Below are 13,301 nucleotides of genomic sequence, written 5' to 3' on the forward strand. Positions count from 1 at the left end.
CCATTCTAAATTGCTTTAGTAATATTATTACACATCATATAGCTTTTGGTTAGGTTATAAGTCTCAAAGAATGGATTAACAAATTTGATCAATATCAAAGGTTGTTCCACAGTTTCTATGATGCTACTCTCCTCGGCCAGTTATAAATATCAGCTATCAGTAATTGTTTCTCTAATCTATACTGGTTGAGGGTGCCTCAATACAGTTCAAACCTAGACCTCAAGTACACGTAACCTACAGAAGGCAAAGTACTAAAAGCAAAGTATAAGATCAGAATCATTGCATTATCCTACCCTACAAAATAAGAGGGAGCAATATCAACTTCTAAATCATTATGTTTCAATGTGATTGTCCAAGTTAAGTGAACTATTATACAGCTTAAGTAACAAGCTGACTCTAATTCACATTTATGATGTGTCCTAGTTTGCTGGTTGCTGCTTTCTTGTTGATAGTTTGGGTGATTTTGAATTGGGGTGACCTGCAGATAATGAACACTGAGCTGAATTGAAATACGCCATTTGATGTTGTGTTTTATATCTGGTGTTTTAGTTGCCATTTGCGTGATTTGTTTTTTGTGCATGGGGGAGGGGAGTTTTTTTCTTCCTTTGAACAGGTTTCATAATTCTTCTTTGTTTTGTGGCTTTCTGTGGGGAGGTTGAATGTCAGCATACTGCATACATACTTTGATAATAAATGTAAATGTACTTTGAACACCAAAAACTAAAACATACAGGACCGAGAGAGAAAAAAAAAGTAATAGTTTTATTATTTAATCATTCAATGGATGTGGATGTTGCTGGCAGAGCTGGTATGCATTTTCCAGCACAAACAAGAGAAAATCTGCAGATGCTAGAAATGTGTGTTGCATATATTTTCTATCCCTGACTGCCAATAAGAACAGTTCAAAGGATTTTTTTGGGGAGAGGGGGAAGGTGGTCAGAAATCCCACTCCAGGCAAGAAAAACAGAGATCCTTACTCAAGACCATTAAGGAGCAATTCCAGGTTGCCCAAAGCGATTCACAAGATGCCATCATGCAGGAACAGAAACGACACATTTGGGAACTGCTGGCTCTCACAAAAAACAATGTGTTAATGACTGATTTCAGTAATGTAGGCTGAGGAATAAATATTGTCCCTGATACTCTGAAAGAGACCATGAGTTAAATTGGTCAGAAATTTAATCACACATTTGAAATTCTTACAGTTCAAGCATAATTCTCTATTGGGAAGACTTACCAACCCACGATTTAACATGTTGAACCGAGGTTATAAGAAGCTAACGCTGACCACTACTTGCAGACAATCTAAAAATATAATAGGGGGAAAAGTGCAGATGGGAAATACACCACTGCGGTTCTGAACTCTACCCTGACACATCCAATATTCAGCTTCACTACTATCAAAGGAACTTGCTATGGGGCATCTCATATAAAAGCCAACGGATAAAATAATGTACTGCGAGGCTTTAGTGTAAAACTAGCTGAAGATAAAAAAAAAGTCATATCAGGATGGGTTAATGGGACCTAGATGGCATGGTGCTACATTAGAAATGACCATCAAACTTCTGATTCTCTGAACAAATGATTCCTGATCATAGTCAGGATGGGGATGTGTTCATGCATATATTTGGCCCAATAGCAATAATTGCTATTTCAGCAATATCATTGGGTCAAGGCCTTCTTGAGATTTACTGATACAGTAGTGTCTTACATCTATTAATGAGAAGAACTCCCATGGATAACATTGCCAGCAAACTTGCTGAAGACTCTATAAGACTCTCACCCATCCCAAAAAGAGTCTTATTGCCCATCGGCCTTCCTCAATCCAGGAGGTTTATGTCATGTCAGTGCTGACTGCTGGTGACATGTTTGCAGCACCAAGTTGTTTTTATAGAGGAAGGAGCCAAATAAGTACTCTTAAATTCCCAAAAGAATAGGGCAACGGAATGAGTCCTTTGCCTCAATTCCCAGTTATGCACTAATTCTTCTTAAGGTATATATTAACAGTGTGTTCTTTGTTATTAATCCATCACTCAAGAAGAATTAGTGGTGGTAAAATAATGTTGAAATCATAACTTTGAGCCTTGAGCAGTGTTCGTCCATCGTCAATGTCGATGAGGACCTCGACACCATTATGATGGTGTCGAGACTCGCACAAGATTTGGATTTAAGTGAGGGAGAGTTGTGCAGCGTCAGCCTCACTTTCTCTTCCCAATTCCCATCTGGATCCAGTGGCAAGACAGAGTCGAGACGGCTGGAGATGGGACTAGGCGCAGTGGATGACGACCAGGACATCTTCTAGCCTTGAGCAGTACTACCACAGCAAAGGGTGAGGTTGGATGGAGAACAACAGAATTAATTTCTTAAGCAGACTGTCATATTTAGAGTTAAGTCACGTGTGTTCCTCAGAACTGGCTTTTATAAACCAGTAATGCCTGGAATATAACCATACAGCCAATCATGCAGGGTGCCACGATAACATAGCGGGTAGTGTGACGCGATGTCGGAGTTCAGAGTTCAATCCTGGTACCCTCTATAAGGAGGCTCTGTATGCCCTCCCTGTGGAAGGTGAAGGTTGTCTCCTGGTCCTCCAGTTTCGAACCACACTCCAACGGTGTACCGGATTGGTTAAATGGTCACTGTAAATGGTCCTATGATCAGGTTAGGATTAAATCGGGGTTGTCGAGCGTTACTGGGCAGTACAGCTTGAAGGGCAGGAAGGGCCTATTCTGTGTGATACCTCCAGATAAGTAAGTAGATGCCAAAGGAGAAGGATTTATATGGCATTACTCAAATTACTTCCATCACCTTTCAATGTACAACCAATGAAATAGGTTTTCTGTAATTGCTATTGTAATACAGGGAATAGGACATACAAATTGCATATGGCAAGTTCCTCAAGAAGCACTGTGATGACGACATTAAGTTCTGGTGATACTACTTGAACAAATAAATTTTGCTACAACACAAGGGTAGCTTTCCGTTTTACAAGTGTGCATTTAACTCTGGGATAGCATTCTAGGACTGGGTTTAATGTTTGTTGGCTCTTTGAAATATATTAAATGATTTTAATGTTTAACCCGGCACACCAACTGGTGACAGTATTTTGTAATCGCAGCTGAGAAATACAAAAGTCCGACAGGCGATCTGTCCACGTCCCAGAGTTCATCCTGATCCGATTCAAGGTTCGTTGAGACTAATGAGGAAAAGGCCTGATGCAACAGACTAAAGATCACAGAATGGATGCAATATAGTGGACAACTGTGATATCACATGTCTTCACTTGCATTCACTCAACGCAGGTGTTCTGGTGACTAAGACCACAGTGCACCATTCTATTTGTAGTAGAGAAGCTAATCTCGATTTACAATTGAAATGGTTTATTTGTTCTCCTTTCAGTTAATTGACAAAATAGTTTTGTTTGTAATTAAATGTGAAAATAGTTATTTATTTGCAGATGAAAGTCAATTAAACATTAAAGACTAAAATTATATAACTTTGATAGTGATATGTTTTCCTGTCAACACCATATGTTCAATTGTTTAACCTGATTCTCACTGTTACAAAATGATAGAACTAGTGCAGCTTGACATTAGAACTGTCCAAATAGCAGTTCTATTTGCTTTCAAGGCATGAAAGGAATTGAACTTCTAATCTTATTTACCAAGAGTACAAGACTCATCAAGAGCCTAAAAACCAGCAGTCAAGAAGCTACCACAGTAAAGTGCAGTTTGAAACCCAGGTGATTGGCACTTACATTCATGCTGCTCGTAAGGCGGATAGGAGAGCCGAACGGAAATCAATATGAAGAACAAAAAGAGAGGCCACGCTATCTCAATCAGCAGCTGAAACTGAAAAATACAAAGAAAAACACTGTAATAATGATGTACATGATTCTGGAAAGATTCAGACATTACATTTTTGGCATTTATCACTGAGATCACTCCCTCCACCATCTTTCCAATACAGCGGAATAATTTCTTCAGGACTGTTTTTCTTCTGGAGAGGACAACCTTGTAGCAGTTCCTTGAGAAATGACAAGTCACAATGTGCTCACATAAGCCTACATTCTGAGCACCCCAAGCAATCTTACAAAGAAAGCCATTATGACTGAGGCCACTGCTTTTTCTATCCAATGTACATTCCGACCATCTCCAGAAGAGGCTATTACACAATATCAGCAACCCCAGCAGATTGTCATTCCATCAATTTAGCTTGGAACATACAGGTAAATTTTAGACAGACTACAATTCCTGAACTCAAGCCACCTTGGGGCTTACTGAACGGTACAGACTTAAAGCTGCCATATTTTCTTTGAATTTTATGTACAGTGCTCACATTACTACCCAAAAGATGAAATTAGGTTCTACTCAGTATTATAATTCAGCCCATTACAAATACTGTATGTTTTCATTAACTTAACCAGTTCGAAAACACTGCTAAACCATAAGACATAGGAGCAAAATTAGGTTAGTTGGTCCACTGAGTCTGCTCCGCCATTCAATTATGGCAAATATATTTTCCCTCTCAAACCTATTCTCCTACCTTCTCCATGCAATCTCTGCCATCCTTACTAATCAAGAAACCATCAACTTCTGCTTTAGATATACCCAATGACTTGGTTTCCACAGCGATCTGTTGCAATAAATTCCACAAATTCACTACCCTCTGATGAAAGAACTTCCTCCTTATCTCTGCTCTGAATGTTCTGTCCTGGGGCTATTTTGGCCTCTGGGAAAGACTATGTGTTTTCACACTGTCTATGCTCTTCATGATGTTATACAGTTCACTTCTGTCAGTTCACTCCTCAATATCCTACATTCCAGGGATTAAAGTTCCCATTGTAGAAATTTCCAGGCAACACCCACAAAATGCTTGAGGAACTCAGCAGGCCTGGCAGCATCTATGGAAAAGATGCTGCCTGGCCCGCTGAGTTCCTCCAGCATTTGGTGTGTGTTGCTTTGATTTCCAGCATCTACAGATTTTCTCTTGTTTATGATTCGATTACTATGCTGTGAAGTCTCTTCCAGGGATGCCTACCCTGTAGAAATTCAGATTTCCCTTGGATGGGAGTTCAGTGAAAGCCTCTCACTGATCCTCCTCTGTGATCTCTGCTCTCCTCTGATCCTCCTTTCCATAAGTGTTGCCTGTCCTGCTGAGTTCTTCTATTATTGTGCATGTGTTGCTTTGATTTCCATCATCTGCTGATTTTCTCTTGTTTGTCTAAATTTCTCCACTTGCTAATTGGCTCTTTCTGACTGACTGTTGGTCTGCAGATGATAGCCAGAGGACAAACTAAGTGAGATGTGGAGGAGGAAGCAGAAGGCTCACCAGAAGCGTGAAACGATTTGTGGACCACAAACTAACACAATGGCTTCAGAGAAACCGTTGATGAACCAGGTCAACCGTCCTACTGGCTGTCGGACGCTTGGGGAGTGCAATGAAGGACCCTGGAGAACTGGTTCACCATCATGATGATCACCATGGCCCCATCAGAAAGTGGCAGACCAGTGATGAAACCCACGGCGATGTGAGACTATGAGTATTGAGAGATTGGTAGAGACCAGAAGAGCCCAAAGGGCTGCAGTTGGAGGAATTGGACTGGGCACATTGAGGGCAGGCCGCAATAAACGACATAGTCTCCAATCACGGTGGGCCACCAGAGCTGGTGGCACACAAAATCGAGAGTGCATTGTGCACCTGGATGGCCAGAGAGGGTTGAGGAGTGCGCCCACTGGAGTGCCTCAGAGTGCAAGGCCATTGGCATGTCCATGCGACTGTCAGCTGTGCTGGCCAGAGCAGCCTATGCTGTAGGGCCTGACAGACCCTGTTCTCTCAAGGACCCAGGCAATTCGGGTGAGGATTTACAAGGACGTTATGATGGGGCTGAGGGTTGATCTCCGATTCAGCTTAGTCGAACTGCTGTGACGGAGCATCCGCCTTAGTGTTCATGGAGGTAACTGGAGAAGGTGAAGTCGAATTGCTCGAAGAAGAGGGCTGAACGAGCCTGGGGATTGACTTGGCAGACCTGTTGTATGGATCTGTTACCTGTTCAGGTAATCAGTCCAGATCAGGAAAGGCTCGATGCTTCCCATCAACCAATGTCTTCGTTCCTCCAAGGTCCATTTAATGGCAAGTAGCTCCCTGTCTAAGACAAAGAAGAATTTTGCACCGGCTGGGGACTGGGATGTTCAAACGAAGCTGTACTGTAGCGTTTCAGCATTGTAATCATTCATGTCTTGGGTCTCAGGAGGGGAGAGGGAGAACAGACATGGAGGGGTGGTGCCTGGGAGGAGATTGATCATGTAGTCTGTGAGAGAACAGGATGCTGGCCTCTCTTTTTACTGAAAGCAAGGGCTAGGTCGTCGAAATGCTGTGGGAACTTTGTGAGGTCGAGGGCTTCCATGGATTTATGGGGTGAGATCAACTGAGGTTCCTGGCAGCTGACCTGGCAGGTGGGTCCCCAATTCAGCAGTGAACTAGACGTCCAGGCGAAGTGAGGATTGTGAGTGGAGGGCCAAAGATAATGCAGGATCAGAGGAGTGTTTGGTGAGTCGATAAGGAGGCTGTTCATGTGCTCAAGCTCTGTGCACATGCTACCGATTCCACACCCTAAGGGAAGTCCATCAATGGCCATGATGCAGAAGGGGTGAGAGATAAGCTCGGAAGGGAGTTCAAGCTGCACAGGCAGTCTGCTCAGAAAGTTGCCTGTTGAACCAAATCCAGCAGAGCTCCTGTGTGCATAGAGCTGGAATGTGGAGGACAGAGACTTAATCGGGCTATGGTGCTGGAATGTGGGGACTGAGGAACCTTATCAGATAGAAAGCCCCTCCTCTCTACCTGGTGGTGCTGTTTCCAGACGCAGTGGGCATTTGATGTGTGGGTAATTTCCAACTCCCCAGTAAGTACACAAATTGTTTCTCCACTGACGCTCGCACTCTTGGGGCATTATGGGAGCTGTCCCTAAATGCATGGGTTCTGGAGGTGCTGATGATGAGGGTTCTGCAGCCTGAAATATTTCTGGGAATGGAACTGGGGCTCAGGCTGTTGACCTGTAGGGTCGTTCCATAAGATGCTTGTTAACATGGAAGACCAGAGTAATGAGGCTTTCGCGGTTGGTGGGTAACTCCCAGGTGGGCAGCTCATCTTTCTAGTGCTCCGAGAAGCCATGACAGAAATGGGCCAGCATCAATTCCACTTTACAGCTCCACCGTGAAGCTCTTGCATTCCACGGCGTAATCCTTGACGCAAGCCAAGTATCCAATCCGCTGCCTCACTTCCCAGATTGTCGAAAACCTGGCGCACCTCAGTGGTGAATTCCACACATTTATTCCAAATGGTAGTTTTATTGCCCCAATTAGTGGCAGCCCAGGTCAGAGTTCACCCAGTCAAGAGCGTGATGACAAAGACAACCTTGGCTCAGTTTGTAGAATACTGCAGCTCTAAATGTAGAATGCACTGGCACAGGGAGTCATGGCAAAAGGTTGGGGAGCTGTCGAAGCATTCGGTAACCAGAATCTGGGGCTCAGACGGAGGAGTTTAACTGGTGCTGGGTTGCCATATTAAGATGGAGAGTTGGAAGAGAGTGGTGAACAGATGATCAGTGGTTTCTTGCTGCTTCTGGACAGTGTTCTCATGCTGACAGACGACCTCATTTAGGTGAGCAAGCTCCACTAGGTCAATCGCTAGTTCACCCATCCTGTCAGAAAATGTAGAGGAATCTTGATCCAAAAGCAGAGCAATAGAGATGAATCAGTGATGATTAATAACTTTCATAACAGACTGCAAAATACTAAGCTATGAGAGGCCACAATTTTAATGAAAAACTGTTACTTAACACCACAGGCAACAAGGTAACTGAGGGCAGGCAAAAACTGATTGTGGCTGACTGGTTCGATGGGTGAAGAAGGATTATGGATGAGTCCTGGATTTAAACAGGGTGCAGGTGATGTGTCAGAAATGAGAGGCAGTTGATTCCTGTTCGCTGGGTGGAGATTGGCTTTCTATGCAGACCTGACACCTTGTGCCCTACCGTACACTGCCATCCCATTACATTTGCTGCACATCACACTTGGTTGGCATAAGCCCCATCTGCAATTTCTCCATTCATTCCTGCAAATGAGCACTATCCCAATGTATCATTGAACGTGGTTCTACATAGTCTACAACATGGATACAATGGACCAACTGGCTTTCTCCTTTGTTGTAAATTTGTGATCAATCTTACATGCAACATGCAAAGTTAATGCACACACATAGCTCCAGAACACCAGCAAGGATAAGTCCCACGTCCTTCTCAATCTTGTCTCTATCTTAACTTCCTCTTAACATCCACCCCATTGAGGCCTTTCAATATTTGGTATGTTTCAATGAGATCCCCCTCATTCTTCTAAACTTCAGCAAGTACAGTCTCAGAGCTATCAAACACTCATCAAACATCAACCCTTTCATTCCCGGGATCATTCTCGTACACCTCCTCTGGACTCTCAAGTGTTAACATATGCTTTCCTAGATATGGGACCCAACACTCCCCACAATACTCTAAATGTGGTCTGACCAATGTCTTATAAAATTTCAGCACTGCATCCTGGTTCTTCCTGATATATGTAGGTCTCAGTTTTAATAAGGGTTAAAAGGGAACTATTACCTGGCTATTAATTCCACCTCTATGCTTTACATATTAAAATTCAGCACAGAAGCCAACATACAGTTCATAAACATGTAAACAGGATTAACTGGTTAATCCTGTTCACGTTCTTAGCCAATCCTCTTGGAGATAGAGGAATGGCAACATACTATATTTCTGAATATGATGAAGAATATTCATTGCTGTCATTTGAAGAGTCTTTGATAGGTAAAGCCTTGGAAGTCTGTCAGTTGCGTCCTTTAGTGAAACAATAATTAGAAAGGTGGACGTGGGATGAATAGACCAGAAAGACTTCATCTCTTTGAAGCAGAGGTATCGTACCACATTGCTCAACCTCCCTACTCACCATTATGCCAAGAATAAAGCTGACAAAATCAAATATAATGATCATGAAAAGAAAACAATGAAAATCAACACCAGTAAATGTAAATGGTCATTCCGTACAATAGCTCTACTACTGTTAATACATCCTGAGATGAAGAACATTAGACCCTTAGAATTATAATTTATAGTTATAAAACTGTACCCTATTCCACTTTCTTCTTTAATGGTAAGCTATATTCTATGTATAGCTCCATTCCAGTCTAAATGAGGTAGTTAATATGCTTAATTAAGTGCTTAAATCACCTTCATCTCCCCAGCAATATCAGATGCAACATTACATCCAAGCACAATATCAAATTTATTTATTGGAATCTAATCACTCTGACTTTGGTTCTCAATATAAATTAACATAAGCTAATCTTAAAATAATTACATTTTATTTGTAGTAAAGAGAAAGAATTCATACTGAAGAGCCATCAAACATTTCACAGCTAATTCTGTGGATGCACGATGGTTAGCTAATATATTATCCAGTATAACTCAAACAGCTCATCATCAAATTTGATATGTTGTCAATTGGGTGTGAAGGTAGACTACCATAAAAAACAACCAGATTTTCAGTAGTAAAGATTTCTTATAACACACACAAAACGCTGGAGGAAATCTGCAGGTCAGGCAGCATCTATGGAAATGAATAAATAGTTGATGTTTCGGGCCAAGAACCTTCTTCAGGATTAAGAAGGAAGGGGGAAGATGCCAGAATAAAAAGGTAGGGGGTGGGGAAGGAAGCTAGTTGAAGTCAGGTGGGTGGAAAAGGTCAAGGGCTGGAGAAGAAGGAATCTGATAGGAGAGAAGAGTGGACCAGAGAAAAAAGGGAAGGAGAAAGGGCAGGAGGGGACGTGGGGGAAGTAATCTGCATCTGTAGGTAGCTGTAGATCCCAGGGGATCATGGGTTTGCGCCTCTGGTGGATTGGGTTAAGTGTCCTCTCCAGGGTGCAAGCCTGGGCAGGAAGATTTGAAGAACCGGCTGCTGCCCATGGAGTGGGTTCCCCCTCTCCACGTCACTGATGTAGTCCAAGGGAAGGGCAAGCGCCGATACAGCTTGGCACCAGTGTCATCGCAGAGGTTGCCAGAGTGAAGTTGTAAACAACATCAAACTGCCTTAGCGATCCCAGCTCTGGATTTCTTCCTCGGGGTTTAATAGACAACACCAGCAGATTAGCAGGTGAAGTGTTCCTTCACGTGGAAGGACTGTTTAGGGCCCTGAATGAAGGTGAGGGAGGAGGTATACAGGCAGGTATAGCTAGCTCTTAGGCAGCTTGCAGGGTTAACTGCCAGGATGGAGAATAGTGGGGAGGCACAAATGGGGAGCGAACGCTGTGAAAATTGGGGGGGGGGGAAGAAGGGGAGAGAAGGTATAGATATGCTTAGTGGTAGGATCTCTGTGGAGATGGCAGCACTTGCAGAGGATGATGAGTTGGGAGGTGAAGGCTCATGGGGTGGCAGGTAAGGACAAGAGGAATTCTATCACTGTTAAGGCGGCGGGAAAATAAGGTGGGTGCGGATGTTTGGGAAGTGGAGGATACGTGGGTGACAGTAGCATCAAGAGTGAAGGGAGGGATATTTTGTTCTTTGAAGAAAAAGAACATATCTTATTTCCTGCAAGTGTCGGCCTTCCCTCCGTTTCTGGTTATCCTGTCCTCTTTCATCTGCTTGTAACTATAAACTTTCAAGGAATATCCAGAGGGAAGATTGGAACCCATTCTGCATTAAATCTTCTGTCTTTGGAGTGCTCAATCTTTAGATTCAATAAACATGTCAACCATCAATTCTCCCCTTGTGTCCTGGAACTAAGAGTATAGGTAACTGAGATCAAGCTAATGAAGATCTAACATATTGGACAGTGGCAAATAAATGGGATTTGACATCATCTGCCTCCAAACTTTCTTGCTGTGTTTTACTTTGTTTAGCACTAGTTAGAGAGACAAAGCTGCATGTGCACATCCACAGGAGGTCAGTGGCTTGTGAAAAATGAGCAAGCAAATACTGAGCTTTCAGCCACGCTGACTGAAGAAACATGGCAGAATCATGCAGAGCCGAAATACATTTAAATTAATGCAGAAGCAAAATCATTGAGGACAAACAAAACAGGAAGATAGAAAGAAAACAAAAAACATTTTTAAATATTCTTAGTTATTATTAAAATCTGAAGAATGAGGTTCCTGTCATTGCAGATATCCAGTGACAGATACAGCTGACATTAGTTTAAACAAAACGTTATTAAAAATTCAGTTACTCTGAATGACCAGTTCTATCTTTTTCTGTTAGGTTTAGTGGATGTATATCATTGATATACCATAAATTCACACTATCAGTATTTGAAGTGAGCAGGGCATTGTTAAAGCAATAACTTTGGAGCAGCATAGCATTTCAAATATTAACCAATTGATTCCTGCATTTAAGGAAAGCTGATTTAAACCTTAGGGTTATTCTTACCATAAATCCAAATCTGAACAATACAATAGGCCATTCCAATTGGATTTTCAAATGGGATGTAAGGAAAAGTGGGTGTAGAATTTAGTGAGGCCTTACAACATTAAGCATGATACAACTAGAAGGAAAGGTCACTGTCAATATGTCAGCAGCACACTAAGATATCCTTTGTTCTTTTACAAATTTCATGACAATTACTATTATAGACTTTAGTAAAAGGTAAACTAAGGATTTCTTGGTGTGGCATTATCAACGCCCAAGGTGTAACTCATATTTGGGACAAGCGCTTAATATTGCAGTTATGTTTCCAGATTGATTTCATTTTAACATAAAAAAAACAATGAAATCAAATTTAAAGTGATGATTATAAATTCTATAAAGCAAACTTCAATTTAATTTAATTACTAAAATTATACATAAAATTATATCTACCAACTATATGCATAATTTTTTGATAAAGCAATGCTTCCTTAAGATTACAAGAGAGAAAAATGTCCCCACTGAAGCTTAGCACTGAGATCCTTAAACCAGGAATAAAAAGGAATCCAAACATGTAGTTTGGTATCTAAAGCATATGCTGCAACAACACTCTGCCTCATCTCCCAAGGGTACGGTCCATAATATGCACGGGAGTCAGAGTCAGAGGAAGTTATAGGAAGAAATGCCATTCACTTCATTATTTTGACACTGATCAATGAAGAATTATTTAGTTCAATCCCACTTCCTATCTCTCAATCTGCAGTATGTCAATGTTATAGCACACGTTCACAACCATGTCCTCAATAAACAGGAGCAGGGTTTCTGTCTTATCCGTTCAGCGAATGAGTTGTAGACCCGACTATTCATCGGAGTGAATATTATTTTCTTTATCTCCTTTTTAATCCATCCTTTCATTAGCTTCAAAGGATGTCCCTAGTTTTTAATCTCATTGCTAAGGGACATGAATCTTTACTGTTAACCCAGTCTAGGCTACTCCTGGTTTTTGCAAACCTAAAACAATTTTTCTCTCGGCTATCCTTATTTCCAATGCTGCTTTAACCAATCTCATAGCTCTGTATAGTTCATGTTCAGTTTATGATTTTCTTGTTTATGTCGAGTCTCTAAAGTCGAGTGTCTATGATGCATGTAAATTTCTCAGTGCACTTATACACACATGTAATTCTGCATATGACAATAAACTACAGGTTTTCATCAATAAAACGGCAGACGCATTACACGTTTAAGAGAGATCATAATAACTGCTTTATTGACAACGAAATACAAGAATATAAAATGTGGTAAAAAAATTTACGTAATTATGTCATCACGTCAGACCAGCCTCTTAAAGTGAACCCCAACTCAATTGTGTATGTTTCCACCCACCTCATTACTCAACAAACCTCAGCTTTTGACTTTTTTGACTTCTTCATACTTGATAACATCTCTGTAGATGTAATCCCAGCATTTTATGAAGTTCTGAATTCTCCCTATTGCAGCATTATAACTTTGAGAAGCTTCCTTACCTAAACACTGTTAAGTTATTTATTGAATAAAAACTATGAGATTAGGATTCAGAGGTGATTGTGGTCATGAATGGGAATAGTATTAAATTAATGAAAAGAATACACTACTTAGCTCAGAGAAAAATAAGCTTAAACTTAACAGGCATTTGCAAGCATGAATGAATTTCATATAGTAAATAATAAGAAAAACTTCCAGTGCTTAAATCAGAAACCAAATGATTTTGAATCAACATAATTAACAAAAGAAGTAGAGAAAAGAAGTTTTATTTCATCACTTGTCATGATCAGACTTGCAATGACATAAAGAGAAATGAGATCATGATACATAATGATAA

At 41.2% G+C, this 13,301-nt stretch overlaps 1 protein-coding gene and 1 long non-coding RNA gene across 4 annotated transcripts in view; one reads left to right on the plus strand and one right to left on the minus strand.

Moving 5' to 3' along the window:
• Positions 1-13,301, minus strand: part of LOC140197766 (phospholipid-transporting ATPase ABCA1-like) — a 164,314-nt gene that overhangs the window by 119,208 nt on the left and 31,805 nt on the right. The window contains exons 1-2 of one of the 2 annotated variants that reach the window (XM_072258201.1): positions 4,546-4,596; positions 3,758-3,851 (exon numbers count right to left, since the gene is read on the minus strand). In XM_072258201.1, the coding sequence (XP_072114302.1) occupies positions 3,758-3,851; positions 4,546-4,554 (103 nt within the window). In that variant the 5' untranslated portion in view covers positions 4,555-4,596. Of the gene's footprint in view, positions 1-3,757; positions 3,852-4,545; positions 4,597-13,301 lie in introns of those variants that run through there. The other variant, XM_072258199.1, reaches the window with a different exon arrangement.
• LOC140197767 (uncharacterized) overlaps positions 1-13,301 on the plus strand; it is a 93,076-nt gene that overhangs the window by 63,156 nt on the left and 16,619 nt on the right. The window contains exon 1 of one of the 2 annotated variants that reach the window (XR_011886017.1): positions 6,048-6,132. The exons of the other annotated variant lie outside the window; for it this stretch is intronic. This is a non-coding gene — a long non-coding RNA (uncharacterized lncRNA). Of the gene's footprint in view, positions 1-6,047; positions 6,133-13,301 lie in introns of those variants that run through there. 2 annotated transcript variants of the gene reach the window in all.

This window comes from Mobula birostris, chromosome 5 (genome assembly GCF_030028105.1).
Source record: "Mobula birostris isolate sMobBir1 chromosome 5, sMobBir1.hap1, whole genome shotgun sequence".
Classification (NCBI taxonomy): Eukaryota; Metazoa; Chordata; class Chondrichthyes; order Myliobatiformes; family Myliobatidae; genus Mobula; species Mobula birostris.